Source organism: Globicephala melas, chromosome 14, assembly GCF_963455315.2.
Source record: "Globicephala melas chromosome 14, mGloMel1.2, whole genome shotgun sequence".
NCBI classification, from domain to species: domain Eukaryota; kingdom Metazoa; phylum Chordata; class Mammalia; order Artiodactyla; family Delphinidae; genus Globicephala; species Globicephala melas.
In genome coordinates, this window is record NC_083327.1 from 75217926 (window position 1) to 75236983 (window position 19058).

Below are 19058 nucleotides of genomic sequence, written 5' to 3' on the forward strand. Positions count from 1 at the left end.
CCTAGGGAATCTAAAAAATGCAGATTTTTATGGGTAATGTTAAACAGACAACGTGATATTTTTAATATAACTGGTCATCTTCCAAATATTTATAGATACTTGATGGAGTTTTATGTGACCCCTGCTATCATCATATTAAACTCAAAAAGTATGTCCAAGACTCAATGGTGTCACGAAACTGTTCTTTTTAAAAGTACAAAGTATCAAAAGAAAAAAATATACAAGGCTTTAAAATACATCAGGACCACCACTCCTTCTTTGTCTGATTATTGTGGTGGTGAGCAGGTGCCATTTTATCACAAAGGTGAGACGTGTATTTCATAGAAAACAGACATTATAAAACCAAACAGAAATGTTAAAGAGTGCTACTTGTAAATGGGCAGCAGACCTAAATAGACACTTCTCCAAAGGAGACATACAGATGGCCAGCTGGCAAATGAAAAGATGCTCAACATCCCTATTATTAGAGAAATGCAAATCAAAACTAAAATGAGGTACCACCTCACACTGGTCAGAATGGCCATCATCAGAAAGCCTACAGATAAATAAATGCTGGAGAAGTGTGAAGAAAAAGGAACCCTCCCACACTGTTGGTGGGAATGAATTGGTACAGCCACTATGGAAAACAGTATGGAGGTTCCTCAAAAAACTAAAACTAGAGCTACCATATGATCCAGCAATCCCACTCTTGGGCATATATCTGGACAAAATTATAATTTGAAAAGATACACGCATCCCTATATTCATAGCAGCACTATTTACAATAGCCAAGACGTGGAAACAACCTAAATGTCCATCAATAGATGAATGGATAAAGAACATGTGGGGGGGTGAGTGTGTGTGTGTGTGTATATATATGTATATGTATATGTGTATATATATATATATATATAAAATGGAATACAACCCAGCCATAAAAAAGAATGAAATAATGCCATTTGCAGCAACATGGATGTACCTAGAGATTATCATACTAAGTGAAGTAAGTCAGAGAAAGACAAATACCATATGATATCACTTATATGTGGAATCTAAACTCTGACACAAATGAACTTATCTACGAAAGTGAAACTGACTCACAGATATAGAGAACAGACCTGTGGTTGCCAAGGGGCGGGGGGGAGGGACGGATTGGGAGTCTGGGATTACCAGATGCAAACTATTATATACAGAATGGATAAACAACAAGGTCCTACTATACAGCACAGGGAACTAAATTAAATATCCTATAATTAACCATAATGGAAAAGAATAAAAAAAGAGTGCTATTTGTATACACGTTTCCAGTCTGATTTAACTATGCTTTATATTAGTTCATTAAATTCATTAATTATGCATAGGTGTCTACCTAGCATAATTATGAAAATAGAAAAGTATCGTAACATTAGAACATGAAATGATCTCAGAATATGTGACACTCACTGTATGAGACCCATGAACTTGGCAATGCTTTCACAACCATATGTTTTCATGCCTTTTGACTTGTAAACACAAAAATCATGCACTCTTTAGGGATTTTTCAAACGTTTACTGAATAAGATGAAGTCAAGACACAAGAAATTTCCACCAAATCTTTTCATATGGCCTGTATCACATTTCTTACAAATTTGACTGTAGTGCTACTAATCGTAGAACAGAGATATTAAAGGGATATAATTAACGTGAATACATCTAGAAATAAGAAAATAATTCCTAGTTTCCCATCATGATTATTCAGTACAACCTAAATGTTTTTGGTAGAAAACTGGATATTAAAATAATTAATAATCAAAATGATCTTTCCTTTTGATGAAATGTATAAGCAAGCTTCAATTCGCTAAGTGGCCATGAATCATTTTTTTGATAAGTTATTTTGAAACCTAGAAAGATAAGATTGTAAGTGATGGGAAGGCTCCCAGGCCCCCAGTATATTTAACCCACAGACCATTGACTGATTGTGCTCAAGCGCTCAAGGACTAGCTTTGTGTTCCAGTCAAGGAAGGGTTGAGATGAGGTGAGAGAGACAGTCCTCCTTTTCTACAAGACTGTTTCAGATACAATTCTGAGATAGCTAAGGGCTCCTTTGGATGTTTTGCTTCCTCTCCTCTTCACCCTCTTCCACCTCTTAATTTTGCTTTTGCAGTGGCCCTCAGGGTCTGAAGTTCTCCCCTGATCTCCTACCAGTGCTGGCCTCATGGGTGTGTGACTTGGGTACTGTATGTGGCCCTGCACCCAGATGGGCCCTATACCCAGATTGGCCCTACACGTGGCTCAATGTTCTGCTGCATATTAACTGTTCTTAATAACTGTTGAACAAGGGCCCACACTTTTATTTGTACTAAGCCAAAATAAAAAATTACATAGCTAGTCTTGTCTCCTATCCATAATGATCCAGTTGATCATTAGCAACTATGCAAAAGAATAATCTTGAAGGAATATGCACTAATGTATGAAAAGCAAGTTACCCCTCAATTTTCTCAGAGGTGGGAGTTCCTCATATATCTACTTATGACCTTGCTTATCATTTCACTGCTCAAGAACTCTGTCACTTCATCTTCAAAATAAGAACATCAAATTATAAACGATAAGTCACTTCCAATCTAAACAACCACACCAGTTCTATAAAACTGGGACCTGGGCTTTTAAATAAGGTGTTTTCAACTCAGGCAGAGTAAAAGATTACATGAAGATAATTTAGACCATTAAATGGTCTGCTAGGCTGGTCAATTTACTTAATTACATCTGCGTGTTTTGTGGAAATTTCATTTATTCATTCATTTATTCATCAAACATATACTTACACATCATATCTATCACCCAGTTTATAAATTCCTTGTTAATTATCATGTCACTCCAGTAGACTAGAGCCCCACAAGGAGAGAAACCCCATATATCATATTCACATCTGTAGTCAGAGGACTTGGACACAGCAGAGGCTCAAAAAATATTTATTAAATGCAGGCATGCACAATTGGATGAACTGAGTACCTACTACATGTCAAGTTTTGTGCTCAGTACTGGATATCCAAAGTTGACTAAGACAAGACCCCTACCCTCAAGGTTCGAATATTCTAATGCAACACAGAGAGAAAGAAACAAACCATGACAGACTGATATAATCAGTACTTTAACAGAAGCATACTGACAGTAGAGGACAAAGGAGGAGTCGTTTCACTTTGGCTGGTGGCATGGGGAGAGTGGAGACAATGTGCTATCTGAGTCTTAAAGCCTGAGCCAAGTCTAGGTAAAGAAAAAGAAAAAGGGGAGAGAGCGACAGAGAGAAAGAGAACATACAAACACATGGAAGTGAGACGGAAATTAGCTTGAGGAAAACCAGAAGTGGTTCAGGGTGGTGGAAACAACATCATTTATGGAGGGTGATCAGAAACAAAGACAGGAAGTTAAAAGGAGCCACATAGGAAGATCCATTTCTAATAATGAATTTATCTTAAAGGTTATGATGAGTCACTGTAGGCTTTGAAACAGGGGGAAAGACCCAACTGGAGTTGTATTTTGAACAATCTCTTTCATTATAATATCAAGGGTGCTGTTTAGCTCCCGGGTTTCTGGGTAAGAATTCCACATTTTTCCCTTCTATATTAGAGCAATGAATGCTCATTTCAACCACAAGTGGATAAAAATCTGTGAGAACTCTCAGAAAAGTAAAGGAGCTGAAAACTGTGACCATGTGTATGTAATTAGTGTAATTCTTGGCAACATGAACACCATGGTCCATAAAATAATAAGAAAATCAGCAACAATAACAAAAAAACCCACAAGATAAGTCCTGGAAATTTCAAATTTTCCTTCTGTCTTCTTTCTTCTGACCACAGAAGCTGCAGCTCTCAGTCTCATATGTGGGGTTCTCCTCATCCTCCCGCCCCTGATGTTGGATATTCTAGTTCTCAAACCTCTTTTCTATCTACGCTTTTTCCTTTTGCTTTTTTTTTTTTTGCGGTACGTGGGCCTCTCACTGTTGTGGCCTCTCCCATTGCCGAGCACAGGCTCCAGACGTGCAGGCTCCTGGCCCAAATCAGTAAACAAGTCATCAGTATAATAAAGAATAAATAGATAAAAGGGATTCAAAATGCCATGTGAACAATGTTGGTGGCACGTGAGGAGAAAGGAAGCAAAAGAATGGAGAACAGCTGTATAATTCAAGGTAAATAATTTTTTTAAAACATGGGTGGGGACCAGTGTTTACTAAACATGAAAGATTAATATCAGCAGAGGAAGGAATTGTTTGTTTTTAATCCAAGAGGTCATTGTGAACAATGAGGAAACAAAAAGAACATAGGTTACCATAGAAACTATTTAAAAAATACTAAAGCAAACTTCACTACATCCAAGGAATTTAAAATCTTACATAAACCATTTCACCTTGACTCTGGCAGTTGTCAATTCCTCCTTCTCCCATTTTCATTCATTTATTTGAGTAAAACAAACAGAAAATTATGATTTGCCTGTCCTCAGAATTATGGCAAAGCGGCATATATTCTTACACGATAACTTCTAGCTAAATGAGTACATGATTAACTGAATCCTATGACTGATAATTGCTTAATTACAAAATGTCATGCAAAGATCAGGAACTATGTATTTAGGTGTGAATAGCACATAAAAAATGTGTCAATAGTCTCATTAGCTCCAATTAGAAGGAAAATATAAGAGAAAAATAATAACCTGGGGTGTGAATTGCTTCTATAAGGCTTTTAAGATATATCAGGAATATATCACATGACATTTAGTCTAGCACTTTTTCCCTTTATCGGTATCTATTACCTAAATTATACATTCATGAAACTCTAAAGTTCAAGGGCACCTGTGTGGCCTCCATTTCCTTACGGAGGCCAACCCACGGCCCCAGGTTTGACTCAACACAGGCGGAGTTAAATAGCTACCAGCACAATGATTGAAAGAGTTCTCCCAAATGCAAACGTCGTTTTCCCAAATTCAGTTACAGCATTTTGGGGAATGGTACCTACCACCCCAGTCTCAATGGAGGGGCAATTCCAAAGTCGTCACAATGATTCAGATAATCCAAACACCTTGAATGTCATAGTTTCATTATGTCCTAGAGGAGCTAACTCAACAATGACCAAAGCAGTGAAAAGAGATGACACCGACTCCATAAAGACTTTCTCCAAAACAGGAGAGGAATGCTCTTAGTTTTCTTATGTGGAACGAGTCTAGAAAGATAAAGTCAAGGGGTGCAAGTGGAGATTTATGAGCGAAGGAGGTGCACTGAGATGCGAGAGTCACACACAGGTGTCCAAAATGGCATCAGTGGACGCACCATTCTCACAAGGACAATCCTTCAGTTCACAGCAGGGTCCCCAACTCCACAAGGATGGAGAGCTGATTAGGGCCTGAGTGAGAGCTATTTTATCCTTAGGATGCATTATTGATTGGGCTCAACATCAATACAGAATTTTATTTATATAATTAATTCTTAAGGAATTGCTCTTATCCAATTAACTTCCAAGAACCCTGCAACTCTTTATGGGCAACGCACAGGACCATTCTTTTCTTCTTCCAGAAATGATTTTGAAACTATATGCATCAACTCAGGCCTGATATTTATATATAAAAAACACATAATCTTTTTATGTGCTATAAACATTGAAATCTGCACATGTAAAGAACATTAATGGCATCAACACAATTGATCACTTCATCCTTGAACTTTCTCCTTTGGCTGCCAGGGAAGCCTTCTGTCTTCTTTCTTCTAACCACAGAGGCTGCAGCTCTCAGTCTCATATGTGGGGCTCTCCTCATCCTCCTGCCCCTGATGTTGGATGTTCTAGTTCTCAAACCTCTTTTCTATCTTTTTTTTTTTTTTTTTTTTTTTTTGCGGTACGCGGGCCTCTTACCGTTGTGGCCTCTCCCTTTGCGGAGCACAGGCTCCGGATGCGCAGGCTCAGCAGCCATGGCTCACAGGCCCAGCCGCTCCGCGGCATGTGGGATCCTCCCGGACCGGGGCACGAACCCGCGTCCCCTGCATCAGCAGGCGGACTCCCAACCACTGCGCCACCAGGGAAGCCCTCTATCTATTCTTATTCCCTGGGTGGTGTCAGCCCATCCCACAGCTTTAAATACTCTCTATGTGCTTAGGATTTCCAAATGTTTTTTCCAGCTGTATCTTCTCCCTTGATCTCTACAGTCCCAGACACTCAATTACTCTCTTGGATGTCCACCAGCCACCTAAAATGTAACATGTCCCCCAGAGCTCTTGATTTTCCTTCTCAACCTTATTCCCAACAGTCTTATATATTTCCTCATTTCCAAATGAAAAATGAAGGGGCCAATTTTCACTCCTCTCTCTCACACACCACAGCCAATCCATCAGCAAAATCTTTTGGCTTTACTTTCGAAATATATCTAGATTTTTACCACTTCTGTCTCTATCCATTGTTTAATATCTAGTCAAAGCCACTCTTATCTCTCTTCCGAGTTATCAGAGTTGACCCTCCTAGTCTCCCTGCTTCCACCGCTGAAAATCAGTCTGATATTAAGTATTTATATTATATTCACTCAACAATACTTACGAATTGTCCATACTAGGACATGCACTGTGCTACTCAACGTATAGGGCACTGGCACGCCTTTGACCCAATTTCTACCTTCAAGGTAGCTGACATAATTTTAGCATTTGTAAACTTTGGTGAATTTTGATTTAGCAGTTTTCTTTTTCTATTTGAGAGCCAATATTTTTACAGGCCTTTAAAAATCCTGAAGGCTTCAGGCACTTTCTCCATAATGCACAGTGGATAAAAGGCTCTGCAAAAGGAAAAGCTTGGAGGATAGGGCATTATACAAATGTAAATGCTTTAATACATTTAATAGTAATATGAACATGTAATATATCTTTAGGAAGGAAAAATGTGTTTAAAGCACGACAGTTACAAAAACAACACACACATCTGAGGGGTCAATACAGTCACCCATTCAGACTGGACAGGTGTCCTTAAAATGATTTTATGGTCAAAACCCAATTTTGATTAAAATTCAGTTAAAGATTTTTTTTAAAGAAAGCAAATAAAGTAGAAGCCAAGTTAACTGGTTTCTTCCTTTGTTTTTTTTTTGCGGTACGCGGGCCTCTCACTGCCGTGTCCTCTCCCGTTGCAGAGCACAGGCTCCGGACGCGCAGGCTCAGCGGCCATGGCTCACGGGCCCAGCCGCTCCGCGGCATGTGGGATCTTCCCGGACCAGGGCACGAACCTGTGTCCCCTGCATCAGCAGGCGGACTCTCAACCACTGCACCACCAGGGAAGCCCCTCTTCCTTTGTTTTAACGTATGTTTTGACTAATCTCATCTTCCATTCCTTAATTTAGGGATCATGATTTATCTACTTGTTCATCAAATATTTATTGAACTATGATGTTCCAAAACATCATTGTTTTTGTTGAGTTTTGTGTTATATTTAAATTTGAGATGCTGTCATATAATGTCCATTATAGGAAGAAAGAGATTAAACCAAAAGGAGAATTTCAGCCTAAATATGATAAATGGATCTTTGACACTACTTTGTAGTTTAATAAGAAGATTCATTAAGTCAAAGCAACAAAACGTAATCTTTAAAGCACTATAAAAAATCAGAATCTCCACAAGATGGCAAATTTTTCCTACCAATGCTTATTTGATGTTAACCTAAAAGAAAATTAAGTCTTCATTAGTTATAGTTGTTTATTCTACTTTTCAGTAAGCTTTTTTGTTAGTCTGAGGGTTTTGTGGGGTTTTTTTACAGTAAAATAGATTTATAGGAAATAATATATTTAACCAAAAAAGTTCAAGGTTGATCATAAAAACAATTTTAAGGGAAGGCCATGATTATTTTTTTTAAACAGTTAGCAAATTTCATAGATATATCTCCAAGAGTAAATGTTGACTCCTTTCCTCATTTGTCTCTCTTTGATTTTATTCACAAGGTTTAAAAATCAAAGTTTAACTTTGTAGTCAACAATCCTTCTTTTTTACAAAATTGATCTCTACGTGACACACTAGCCTGCCCATTTGAGTCTTCTCTGGCATTTACCACTTGCTCTGTAAGGTTGCATGGATGCCACCCTGCCTTGAAATAATCAACACTGATACTTTAATTTAAAAATCCTGGGCTTCCCTGGTGGCGCAGTGGTTGAGAGTCCGCCTGCCGATGCAGGGGACACAGGTTCATGCCCTGGTCCAGGAAGATCCCACATGCCGCGGACCGGCTGGGCCCGTGAGCCATGGCCGCTGAGCCTGCGCGTCCGGAGCCTGTGCTCCGCAACGGGAGAGGCCACAACAGTGAGAGGCCCACGTACCGCAAAAAAAAGAAAAAAAGAAAAAAAATTTTAAATGCCCTGTATTATGCCAGTGTCTAATATTTGCTTTTATTTAAATATTAAATTGCTTATATTTAAATGGATAAAAGTTACAGAAACATTCATTCTTCTTAAGAGCAAACAAAACTGTTCATTGCAGTCTGTCCGCTCATCCATAATTCAGGAGCCCAGCCTAAAACATTATGCCCGAACAAGTACAAACAGTGGCAAAGGTGAAATATTGAACTGCTACAGTAGCAGCTACATTATGTAGCAATCTATGTGTGTGCCTTAATTTCATAGCACTGGAAGTAAAAACTAAAAGCAGAAAAACAGTCAACAATTATGGTTGTAAACTAAATAAGCAAGAGAGGAAAGCCAAGTTACCATTATTCAACGTTACATGCTTTTTATTAGTTATACATGGAGCTGATATGACAATAAAACCCTAGAGTGGGGGAAAAACATTAGTTATGTGGATTATCTATCCAGGCAAAGAGAAGAGGATTCTAGAAGAATGTTCTTATATATTTGAACTTTGAAAATAGCAACTCTGGTTTTATTTAAGTTAATAAAAATTTCCTGTTCCTCAAATAAATTCCCTCACTTGTCTTAATTATCTGGGTAATAATAGCAGCCCTCCGTTTATTAGGACCTTGGTCCCTCGTTTGGAGGTTCTAGCAGGCAAGAGAAGTTACTCAATACCCCTGGCAGAAGACAGGTCTCCTCTGGCCGGCTGACTCTTGTTTGGGTTCAAAGCCATCAGTAGGATGCACAGTGAGAGCTGAGATGAAGAGGAGGCCTTGCCAGCTGAATCGGCAAAATTAACCCAGCAGATCAATATGTTAACAGACAAATCCGCAGATCACCTTTCCTTCCAGCCCTGTCATTTGGCTTTCACTGTTGCAGGCTAGATGTGTTGCATCTTGTACAGATCTTACATTTTGTTGTCACCAATTACCTATTTTATGACATAATTGATGCTAAAAGTTAATGATAAGTATCTAGGGCTCAGGAATTTTCTCTCCTTCTGAATTGTAAGGTTTATTGTTCTAAATTTGTCAAGTACCCTTAGGACATGTTATAACTTTTTCTTATACTAGAGAGGAAAAAAATTATACAGTAAGTATAGTCCCTTCATTATGTAATACAGTTACTTGCTTTATACAGTACAGAATATAAAAAAAACGGTTAACATTCCTCCCCAAATCTGCATGACTAGCCCAATTTGCAACAAACTGTCAGGCCTGTGCCTTCTCATCCAGTTTTCTTCCATGACAATCAGAACAGCTGACCATATGACAGTATTTATAGTTTTTAAAGCACCTTTTGTCTATTATGTCACTGAGCCTGACAACAATCTTGAGAGAGCTGAGCAGGGTGAAAACAGTCCACATTTTGCAAGTGGGGTCCCTAAACACATAGATGCTAAATTAGGACATTTACCATCACAGGCCTAGGGTGCGGGGAGGGTGGGACTCCAGGGCTTTCCCCCACTCCACCCACCTCTCAAGCAAAACCATCTGTACATCCACGAAAACAAACAAATGAACAAAGCACTGAGCCATCAGTACCCTTCTGTCTCCTCTCACTCCTAACCATCACCTTAATAAAAAAATTTTTATTGATGTATAGTTGCTATGCAATATTATATGTTATTTCAGGTATATAATACAGTGATTCACAGTTTTTAAAGGTTATACTCTGTCTATAGTTATCATAAAATATTGGCTATGTTCCCTGTGTTTTACAATATATCCTTGTAGCTTATTTATTTTATACATAGTAGTTCGTACCACTTACTCCCCTACCCCTATATTCCCCTCCCCACTTCCCTCTCCCCACTGGTAACCCCTAATTTGTTCTCCATATATGTGAGTCTGCTTCTTTTTTGTTATATTCACTAGTTTGTTGTATTTTTTAGATTCCACATTAAGCAATATCCTACAGTATTTGTCTTTCTCTTTCTGACTTATTTCACTTAGCATAATGTCCTCCAAGTCCATCCATGCTGCTACACTACAAAAAATAAAATAAAAATAAAACACTGAGGCATCAGTACCCTTCCCTCTCCTCTCACCTCTAACCACTACTTTAATAAAAGAATTTTCACTCAAACCAAAATAAGTATAAAGAGTAGAGTGCTGGTAGGACCATAATCTGATTCTGAATTAAGTGTTTCAAACTTACTTTCTACACCTTTCCTTTGTTGTCAATATGTATCTTATCCACAGAATTTTCACATTTAGTCATTCAAAGGAAAATCTGCTTCGTTACCTAAGTATCTTCCCACACTTTTGCAAAGAACCCTAAGTTTCCATTCCATCATTTTGAAGCTGAGGTTACGGGGGCACAAAATGGTTCAGTCATTTGTACCCAGGCAAACGGCAAAGACGGACAAGACAGAGTAAAGAACTCCAAGTTCAGTGTTCCATCCACCCAAGTAAAGATGCACCACTTAAACTGGAGATCCTTGGCAACGGGGAGACCCAGTCAAAGGTTTTTCAGCCTATGGAGGAGGTTTATGCCCACATATTCAGCAAGGATCTGGTCTTTTATCTAACCAGGTTCTTTCCAGCATGACGAGTGGGATTTTTCCACAATTGTTGGGAAACAAACACTGCTTGCACGGAAGCACCACAAATCAGCCCAGGCAGATGAACATGGGTGAGGGTCACGTGACTGCAGGAGCTTCAGTCAAACGGGTGGTCTCCAGTCAGACAAAGAAAAACACCCATTCCCACTGATAGCCTGATTTTCTATAAATCGGAGCATGTTCCAGGTCATGAACAGCCAGAGGTGAGAGTCTGGTCTGTATCTGAAAGTGAAAAGTGCCTAACTGGAAATGACTGCTCGTGTGCACATTAAATGCATTAGAAGCCAGGAAAGTGGGGCTGTGACAGATTAATATGACGGCTGCGGTGCAAAGTCACATGCTCAAAAGCCAAGCTACAGTATTATGCTCAAGCTCGCTTGACAAAGCCTAGAGCCAAACACGGCTAAGTATGGCCAGTTTTATATCCTGAAAACAGCCATTTGAAGCCTGAGAGAAGTAACAGGAGGACTGTGACAAAAGAAGCAATATTTTCATGTAGGTGTGGATGATGATTTCTTTTTTCTGGTTCAAGGAATACACATATTAAAGTGTGTATTTTAAAGCCTATTTTAATATTTTTCTAGTTCAGATGGAAGTCATACTGTACACAGCCTTTGATTTTAGGAACCAGAACAAAGTAAAAATCAACTACTCACTTAAAAAGGAAAGGAAGGACAAGGTTCTGGGAATTAACCCAGTCACAAGCCATTCCAATCTTTCTATTAATGCAAAATCCATTCATAATTTGGCCAAATTGTTATTAACTTCCAAAAACGCCTTTGAAAATTATGAGTTTCAATTTCAAATGAAAGAACTTGAACCATTCACACTGAAGAATTCATCTATGAGCTGCCATAACATTTCCCTGTTAACTCTCTTGTGTAAAACCATTTGGTGCTGGAGAAAGAACACAGGTGAAGGACGGGGTTCCAGTCCACACGGGGCCACGAGCCATTAATCTCGTCAGGTCATGACACCCCTCTGGGCCTTTTGGCCTCTTTTTGCTTAAAGACTTTCTAGATGTCCAAGAGCTTTCTCGCTGGGATAACTAAACCACTGGTTTACTTATTTGACTGTAGCATATAGTTATTTGTCCACCATTGTCATGATATCCTTATCAGGGCCTTGTCATGGTGCTGTATCGTCATTTTTTATTGAAAGACAGTTTGCCGATGACTCAGTTCTCAGCCAGACACTGAACTGAATAGCCATTAAGGTCACACTAATGCAGACACGAAACCAAAAAAGGAGCTTTGTCTTTTTTCTACTTAAAGAAGACAGCATCTTAAAATAGCATGGACTAGTTTGAAAACACTAGGATAAAAGCCATCACGGTGCTATTCCCTGCTGCAGCTTCATAAAATTGAACAAAAACGCAAGCAAACTGAAGAGAATCTGAGATAAGCTGGCATTTAAAATTTAAAGCATATGAGAAAACAAAACAAAAAACCCTTGGCGTTTCTGCCCCTTACCTTGCAGCCTCTGCATCACGTTGGCGATGTCCCGAGAAGCCCGCGAGGCTGTCCTGGAGGCTGCCATGGTCCCACCTTGGCGTGGAACCACCACTGGAGACTCTTTGCCTGACGTAGTGCAGCCCTAGGTCCCTCCAGAAAACATACTTGAACTTCTCCAGTTCTATCGAGTCATGGACGAATCCCAGGCACTCACAGCAGTCAGTGAAGAGATCTCCCAGAAATCCAACCACTTCTTTTTTCTTCTTTTGCTTTAAGACTGTCCTCTTAAATGAACTCAGGAACCTGAAAACCAAACAGAAAAGGTTCAATATTTTTAAAACATCTATATAGGTCACCCGAGTGCAAAAAGTAGAGCTATCTTTATTTAATTTGAAGAGATGATTCATCTCTTATTTCTGAAGTGAAATAACTAATGTAAAAATACTTATAAACTATAAAGTAATAGGCAAATATGAGGAATTCTCATGGTGCTTGATAAACACATAATCAAAACATACACAGCAAAATTGGTTGCTAAAAGGAGAAATATTCATTTTTTTCCATGTTTTCTTTTTAAACTAGACCTTTTTCATTGATCTATGAAAGTGAAAGTACCTGTATTCAAAACGCCGGTTCTATTTCCTACTATTCACAGGTTCTCTTATCTGGGCTATTTCAGCCTGCTTTGCACACCTATTTTGCTCTGTTGTGTTTGTACACTTTTTAGGAATGAGATCAGATCTTAGCTCCTAAAATTTGATGAATTGAAACAGGATAAATATAAAACTATTTCATTCTAGAAATTCAAATTTCGAATCTTGTCATTTTAGAAGACAAATGGGTTTGATCTAGCTTTTCCTCCCCATAGAAAGATTCTAAAGTAAGTTGGAAGGCTGGGGTGGGATGGGGGGCTAACAGAGAGGACATTTTCCTTCCAATCCCTTTCCTTCCTGTATTCTCTGCTTTGGTCAAGCTTAATTCATCATGCTGGACGCGGGGAGGTAAAAAAGAGATAAGAGAGTAGTTGATGAAATCTTGACATGGAGACATGTACTTTGAACATGAATTTCCTAACCCTAGGGTTAGCCGAAGAGGAGGCCTTGCCATGAACAGGACAACTGATGACAGAAAGAAGAGGAGGGTGAAAAATGTACCCAGAGAAAAGAAATTTAACCAAGACACCAAACCAAGGGGGCTTATGTGAGCGTGATACTTTTACAATTCATACTCATCTCTGGGCTATGATGATGAAGGTGAAGAAAAGAAACAGGGCGGGGGCAGGGGAGGACGGCAAAAGCAAGACGGTAAAGAAAACACAGCGCATCTATGTGTGTGGTCCACCTTCATCTATGGGATGGTCCAACTTCGGCAAGGAAATAAGAGGTGTCTATGAGTGCTATCAAACATTATAACGTGAATGTGTGGTCATAAAACTTGTATTATTTGTGAAGAATTGGTTAAGTAATACAGTGTAATTACAGATTACAACTGATTTTTAAAATGGCATTAACACCAGTATATACTGGTATCTAGTTAGATTCTACGAATACGCTGATATCTTTTTAGACCACTACTTCAAAAAGGATGTAAAACACTGCACACTGCTGCTGCCCTGCACATTTCTGGGGCCAGAAAGGGTGTACCGGTCACTTAGCAAGTGGTGCAGTGAATAGCACTGACTGGTAAGAAGGCAAAGACAGACTTCTCCTGGCTACTTGCAAAGATACAGAAAGCAGGACCCAATACTCGGCAGCTTCTAGGCTAGAGAGGTACCTCTCAGTGGGTGGTTCCCCCAGGGATTCTCAGAGGAGAAATAATTACTAATGGCTGGCCCTCAGGCCTCAAGGCCTGCAGCCCTACTGGAGCTGTACACCCATTAGCAGCCTTCATGTCCTGGGGAAAAACATTCCACCAGCCCACATACCAAAGCTACCTTAATTTGAAGACTGATAGACAGTGAGAAGTGCCTAAGGTATCTTACAAATGGCTCCCCTAGGGCTCCCCTGGTGGCGCAGTGGTTGAGAGTCCGCCTGCCGATGCAGGGGACACGGGTTCGTGCCCCGGTCCGGGAAGATCCCACATGCCGCGGAGCAGCTGGGCCCGTGAGCCATGGCCGCTGAGTCTGCGCGTCCAGAGCCTGTGCTCCGCAACGGGAGAGGCCACAACAGTGAGAGGCCCGCGTACCGCAAAAAAAAACAAAAACAAATGGCTCCCCTAAGCTGTTAGAAAGTTAGGTTCTCCAAATGCAAGAACACAGCTTTCTGAAATCTAGCTAGTAGCTACATACATACTAAGTAGGGATGAGGGAAGAAATTCATTTTAATTTAGCTACCCCATGCCAGGACCTGCTCAGCACTGGAGTTCACGGATGATTAAGACGTGGCTCCCACCATCAATCAAGAATTAGAGAGTTGAAATCAGAGAATGGCCTATGAGCCATTACATTACAGATCACCACCCTCCTACCTCTTCTAGTTCACATTCATGTTCACAATGGAGTAATCCTGAAATACTTCCCTCTCTCCCTCCCTCTCTTTCTCTCCCTCTTTCTTTTGATGCCGCATTAAACTCAAAATTCCTCTGCCTGTGTCCAACTTTAGCTGATATACCCAGTCTTACTTCCACAGTATAACTAACACATTCTGAGCGTCAGAGTTCAAGGCTGGGGGAACAGGATGAATATGATACACAGCTTACTGCTTGAGGAGCTTAGAACACCGTGGAAATACCATATAGAAAAACTATTATTAATAAAACCATGGGTACAAGCAAATATAGAAATGAAGGATACAAAGGATGGGCACTAAAGCAATTTGGAGGTTCTGAGAGTGTCCTGGGAGGGAGCTAGCCCCTGACCTGAGCCGTGGTAAAGGGGTTAGAGGTAGTCAGGTGAAAAATACAAGATGTGGGCTTCCTGGTGGTGCAGTGGTTGAGAGTCCACCTGCAGATGCAGGGGACATGGGTTCGTGCCCGGTCCGGGAGGATCCCACATGCTGCGGAGCGGGTGGGCCCGTGAGCCATGGCCGCCGAGCCTGCGCGTCCGGAGCCTGTGCTCCACAACGGAAGAGGCTACAACAGTGAGAGGCCTGCGTACCACAAAAAAAAAAAAACAAGATGCATGCCAGGCAGGATGGATAGCTTGAGCAAAGGCATGGACACAAGAAACAGCATGATTTGTATGTAGAACTGCCAACAGTCAGTGAGGGACTCTATCAGGTGACATTCTGGGGCTGAGGCTGGCAAAGGAGGGAGCAGCCAGATGGCTCAGCCCTGTGTGCTCTGCCCAGAAGCTGGTCCTGAGTCTCCAGGAGGCAACAGGAAACCTTCAGGGATTTTGAAGCTAGACGTGACCACGTGTGATTGAGGTTATTCTAGCTACACTTTTTTTTTTAAGTACATTGCTTTTTCTTTTTTTTTTTAATTTTATTTATTTATTTTTGGCTGTGTTGGGTCTTCGTTGCTGCACGCGGGCTTTCTCTAGTTGTGGTAAGCGGGGGCTACTCTTCGTTGCGGTGCGCCGGCTTCTCATTGCAGTGGCTTCTCCTGTTGCGGAACACGGGCTCTAGGCGTGCAGGCTTCAGTAGTTGTGGCACACGGGCTCAGAAGCTGTGGCTTGTAAGCTCTAGAGCGCAGGCTCAGTAGCTGTGGCACATAGGCTTAGTTTCTCCCCGGCATGTGGGATCTTCCCAGACCTGGGCTCGAACCCGTGTCCTCTGCATTGACAGGCGTATTCTAAACCACTGCGCCTCCAGGGAAGCCCATTCTAGGTACATTTTTTAAGGGTGTATTTGAGGTTGACAGCTCAAAGTTCCAGGAAGATCTGTTAGGAAGGTATCTCAGGCGTCCAGGTGGAAGATGATGAGAGACTGAAACAGGATGGTGAACGGAGAGTAAAATCCAAACAAATCTTAAGGAGGCAAAACGTGCAGGACTTGGTGACTGGGGGGAGACAGGGAGTGGGGGGTGAGGTAGCCAGGGGATCGTGAATGACTCTCAGGGCTCTGACTTGAGATTCTGTGGGCCACGGTACCATAGGCTGAGCTCAGCAGTAGAGGAGCTGTGCAGGTCACTATTTCCCCAAACTCTGCAGTTCATACGCTCACATCCTTGCTGAACAGCATCTTAATCACCCCTCCACACGCTCAGCTGAGCAAATCCAAAGGCTCGCTGGACCCAGCCCAGGACCCACACTCTGCGCGAAGCCCCCGCTCACACAGCAGCGCACTTTCAGCAATTCCCTCCATTCCTCCAGCACCAACAAGCCACACTATGCAAAGACCTGTCTTATAATCCTTAACAGTCAGTCTTATCTCCCTCTAATGAGACCGTGAGCATTCTGCAGGCATAGAGGTTATAACTCTTGCTGTTTTGACATCCCACCCACTGATATTAACTAGATCCCCGAACACATCCTAGCCCCCAGTATATATTTTTGTTTTCTTGAATCACTTTCACTCTCACTCCTTTGCCGGAGTGAGTCACATAAGTGTCTAATTTTACATTTAATTATTGTTTTCCTCTATTCCTCACTAAAGTATGAACGCGTAGTTTTCTACAGGACTACCCTCAGAAAACTCCTTCCTCCCCACTGCAAAAGACGCTGATGCAACATCCTTCCCTTTTTAGACATAAGATTAAATATTTTGCTTTTACCATTCATGTACACACATATTTCCTATTTTGTGAAATTATGATATTCTTGCTTTCTACTGATACTTAAATTTAAAGGGCCATGTGATTTGATAAAAATTTCAAATTAATCAGACTAAGATAATAAAAGGAGATTTTTACAAGATATGTGTTCTGGATGTAGGAAGATGTGAGTTTAGACTTAGCTCTGCTCTGACTAGCTGGATGATCTTGAGCTGGTTCTGTGTATGGAGGTGCTCAACAACCACCTGACATGGGATCATGGTAACGGGAGATGCACAGACTCTGGACCAAAAGAGACATGGAGCTGAGTCTTAATTCTGCCTCTTCCTGTCCATGTGGGCATGACCTACAGAACTAGGACATGAGAGGAATGTCCAGCACCGTCAATGATCTCAAGAGTCCCAGGCTAATTAAGAGTTTCTAATCAGGTGCAGGATATTGGGCGGTGGAGGGGGGGAGGAAGAGAGGGTGAGGGATGGGAAGGGAGACTTAGGGAGACACTGATGGGTTGTGTGCCAATTAACAGTCCTTGCACCATCTTCTAATCATTTCCAGAGAAGGAACTAAGATTATAAAGCAGCTAATTATATCCACCACACCTAGCAGAGAGGTAAGATTCCTGTATTTATTATGTCATACAGCAAATGTATTGAGAAACCCTGTGTAAAGGACACCGGTACTGAGTAAATAGCAGTGAACAAGACAGATAAGCCCCTCTTAGAGTTTATGTACCAGAGCAGGGGATGATACAAACAATATTACAATAAAGTAGGTTGAGTACTGTAATGGAGAAATCCCAGGTACTGTGGGAGCAAAGAGAATACCCAGCCACTACCATCTGCTGTATTTATCATGCGGGATGCAGAGGGAATTTAGAGTATCTGCTATCTGGGATTCTATCTGAACAATGTACTCTTCTTAACACCAACACCTGTGAAAAGCACGGGAATGAATCATCACAACTTGACTTTTCCAGTCTCTAAGCAGAATGCACAACTGGCTGCTAAAGCAATTTCCTATTTGTTCTATTAAAAAGGAATACAGGGGGCTTCCCTGGTGGCGCAGTGGTTGAGAGTCTGCCTGCCGATGCAGGGGACACGGGTTTGTGCCCCTGTCCGGGAAGATCCCACATGGCGCGGAGCGGCTGGGCCCGAGAGCCATGGCCGCTGAGCCTGCGCGTCCGGAGCCTGTGCTCCGCAATGGGAGAGGCCACAACAGTGAGAGGCCCGGGAACCGCAAAAAAAAAAAAAAAAAAAAAAAAGCTACTGAATACATCTCAACCCCCCTTCTATCTAAGTCCTTTGCTGGAGTGAGTCACATAAGTGTCTAATTTTACATTTAATTATTGTTTTTCTCTATTCATCCTTTAGTAATGGTACTAATTAATGAATGCTAAGATGGCTAAATGGTGGGGAAGAAGAGGGACATCCTGCAGTTAATACAAAAATATTACTGATGCCTGTGTACTGGCTATCAGTGAACAGTGCTGCTAATTATTCACTCATGGATTTTACAGGGTAACAAATAAAATGGAAGAACAAAAATATGCAGAATTACTCAAAAGATGAAGTGTAGAGTTGATCAGCATGACAGATACTATGTCATGATTGAACATTTGTTTGTAAGCCTGGAGTATAAATCTTGCCCAAAGATACCTGCTACCTTCCTCCCGTACTTTACTAGAGTCTATATTGCACTTCGTGCCAAACATGAGTTCTCACTGGTTTAGACCACAAGGAAGGACACATTTAACACATTTCAGAGAAGGAGCTATGCAGACTTCCTCAAAGGGGAGCCTTGGGTCCTGCACGCCTGTCTTCAGACCACAGGGTGTGACTGCTGTATCTAGCACTGGTGCCGTCTGCCCTGGGGAGAAATTGCTACTAACCTTGCCCAGTCATGGGTTTCTTACATCCGGTTTCAGTGACACCTCCCTTCATCTCCAAGTAGCTGTGTGGGCTGCATAATTATCAGAGAGCAGGTCCTACTGTAGCACCCTCCCCACTTAGCACAAGCAATTCTTGAACATTTTTCAATGATAAACTACCTTTTCTCAATCTTTACTTCTTTGCACA

At 41.1% G+C, this 19058-nt stretch overlaps 1 protein-coding gene across 1 annotated transcript in view; it reads right to left on the reverse strand.

Annotated features, from left to right (window-relative positions):
- The window catches only part of SYNE1 (spectrin repeat containing nuclear envelope protein 1), a 457576-nt gene extending 444981 nt beyond the window's left edge, over positions 1 to 12595 (reverse strand). The window contains exon 1 of the mRNA XM_060283256.2: positions 12349 to 12595. Coding sequence (XP_060139239.1) covers positions 12349 to 12415 — 67 coding nt within the window. The 5' untranslated portion in view covers positions 12416 to 12595. The remainder of the gene's footprint in view (positions 1 to 12348) is intronic.
- Positions 12596 to 19058: the final 6463 nt, after the last annotated feature.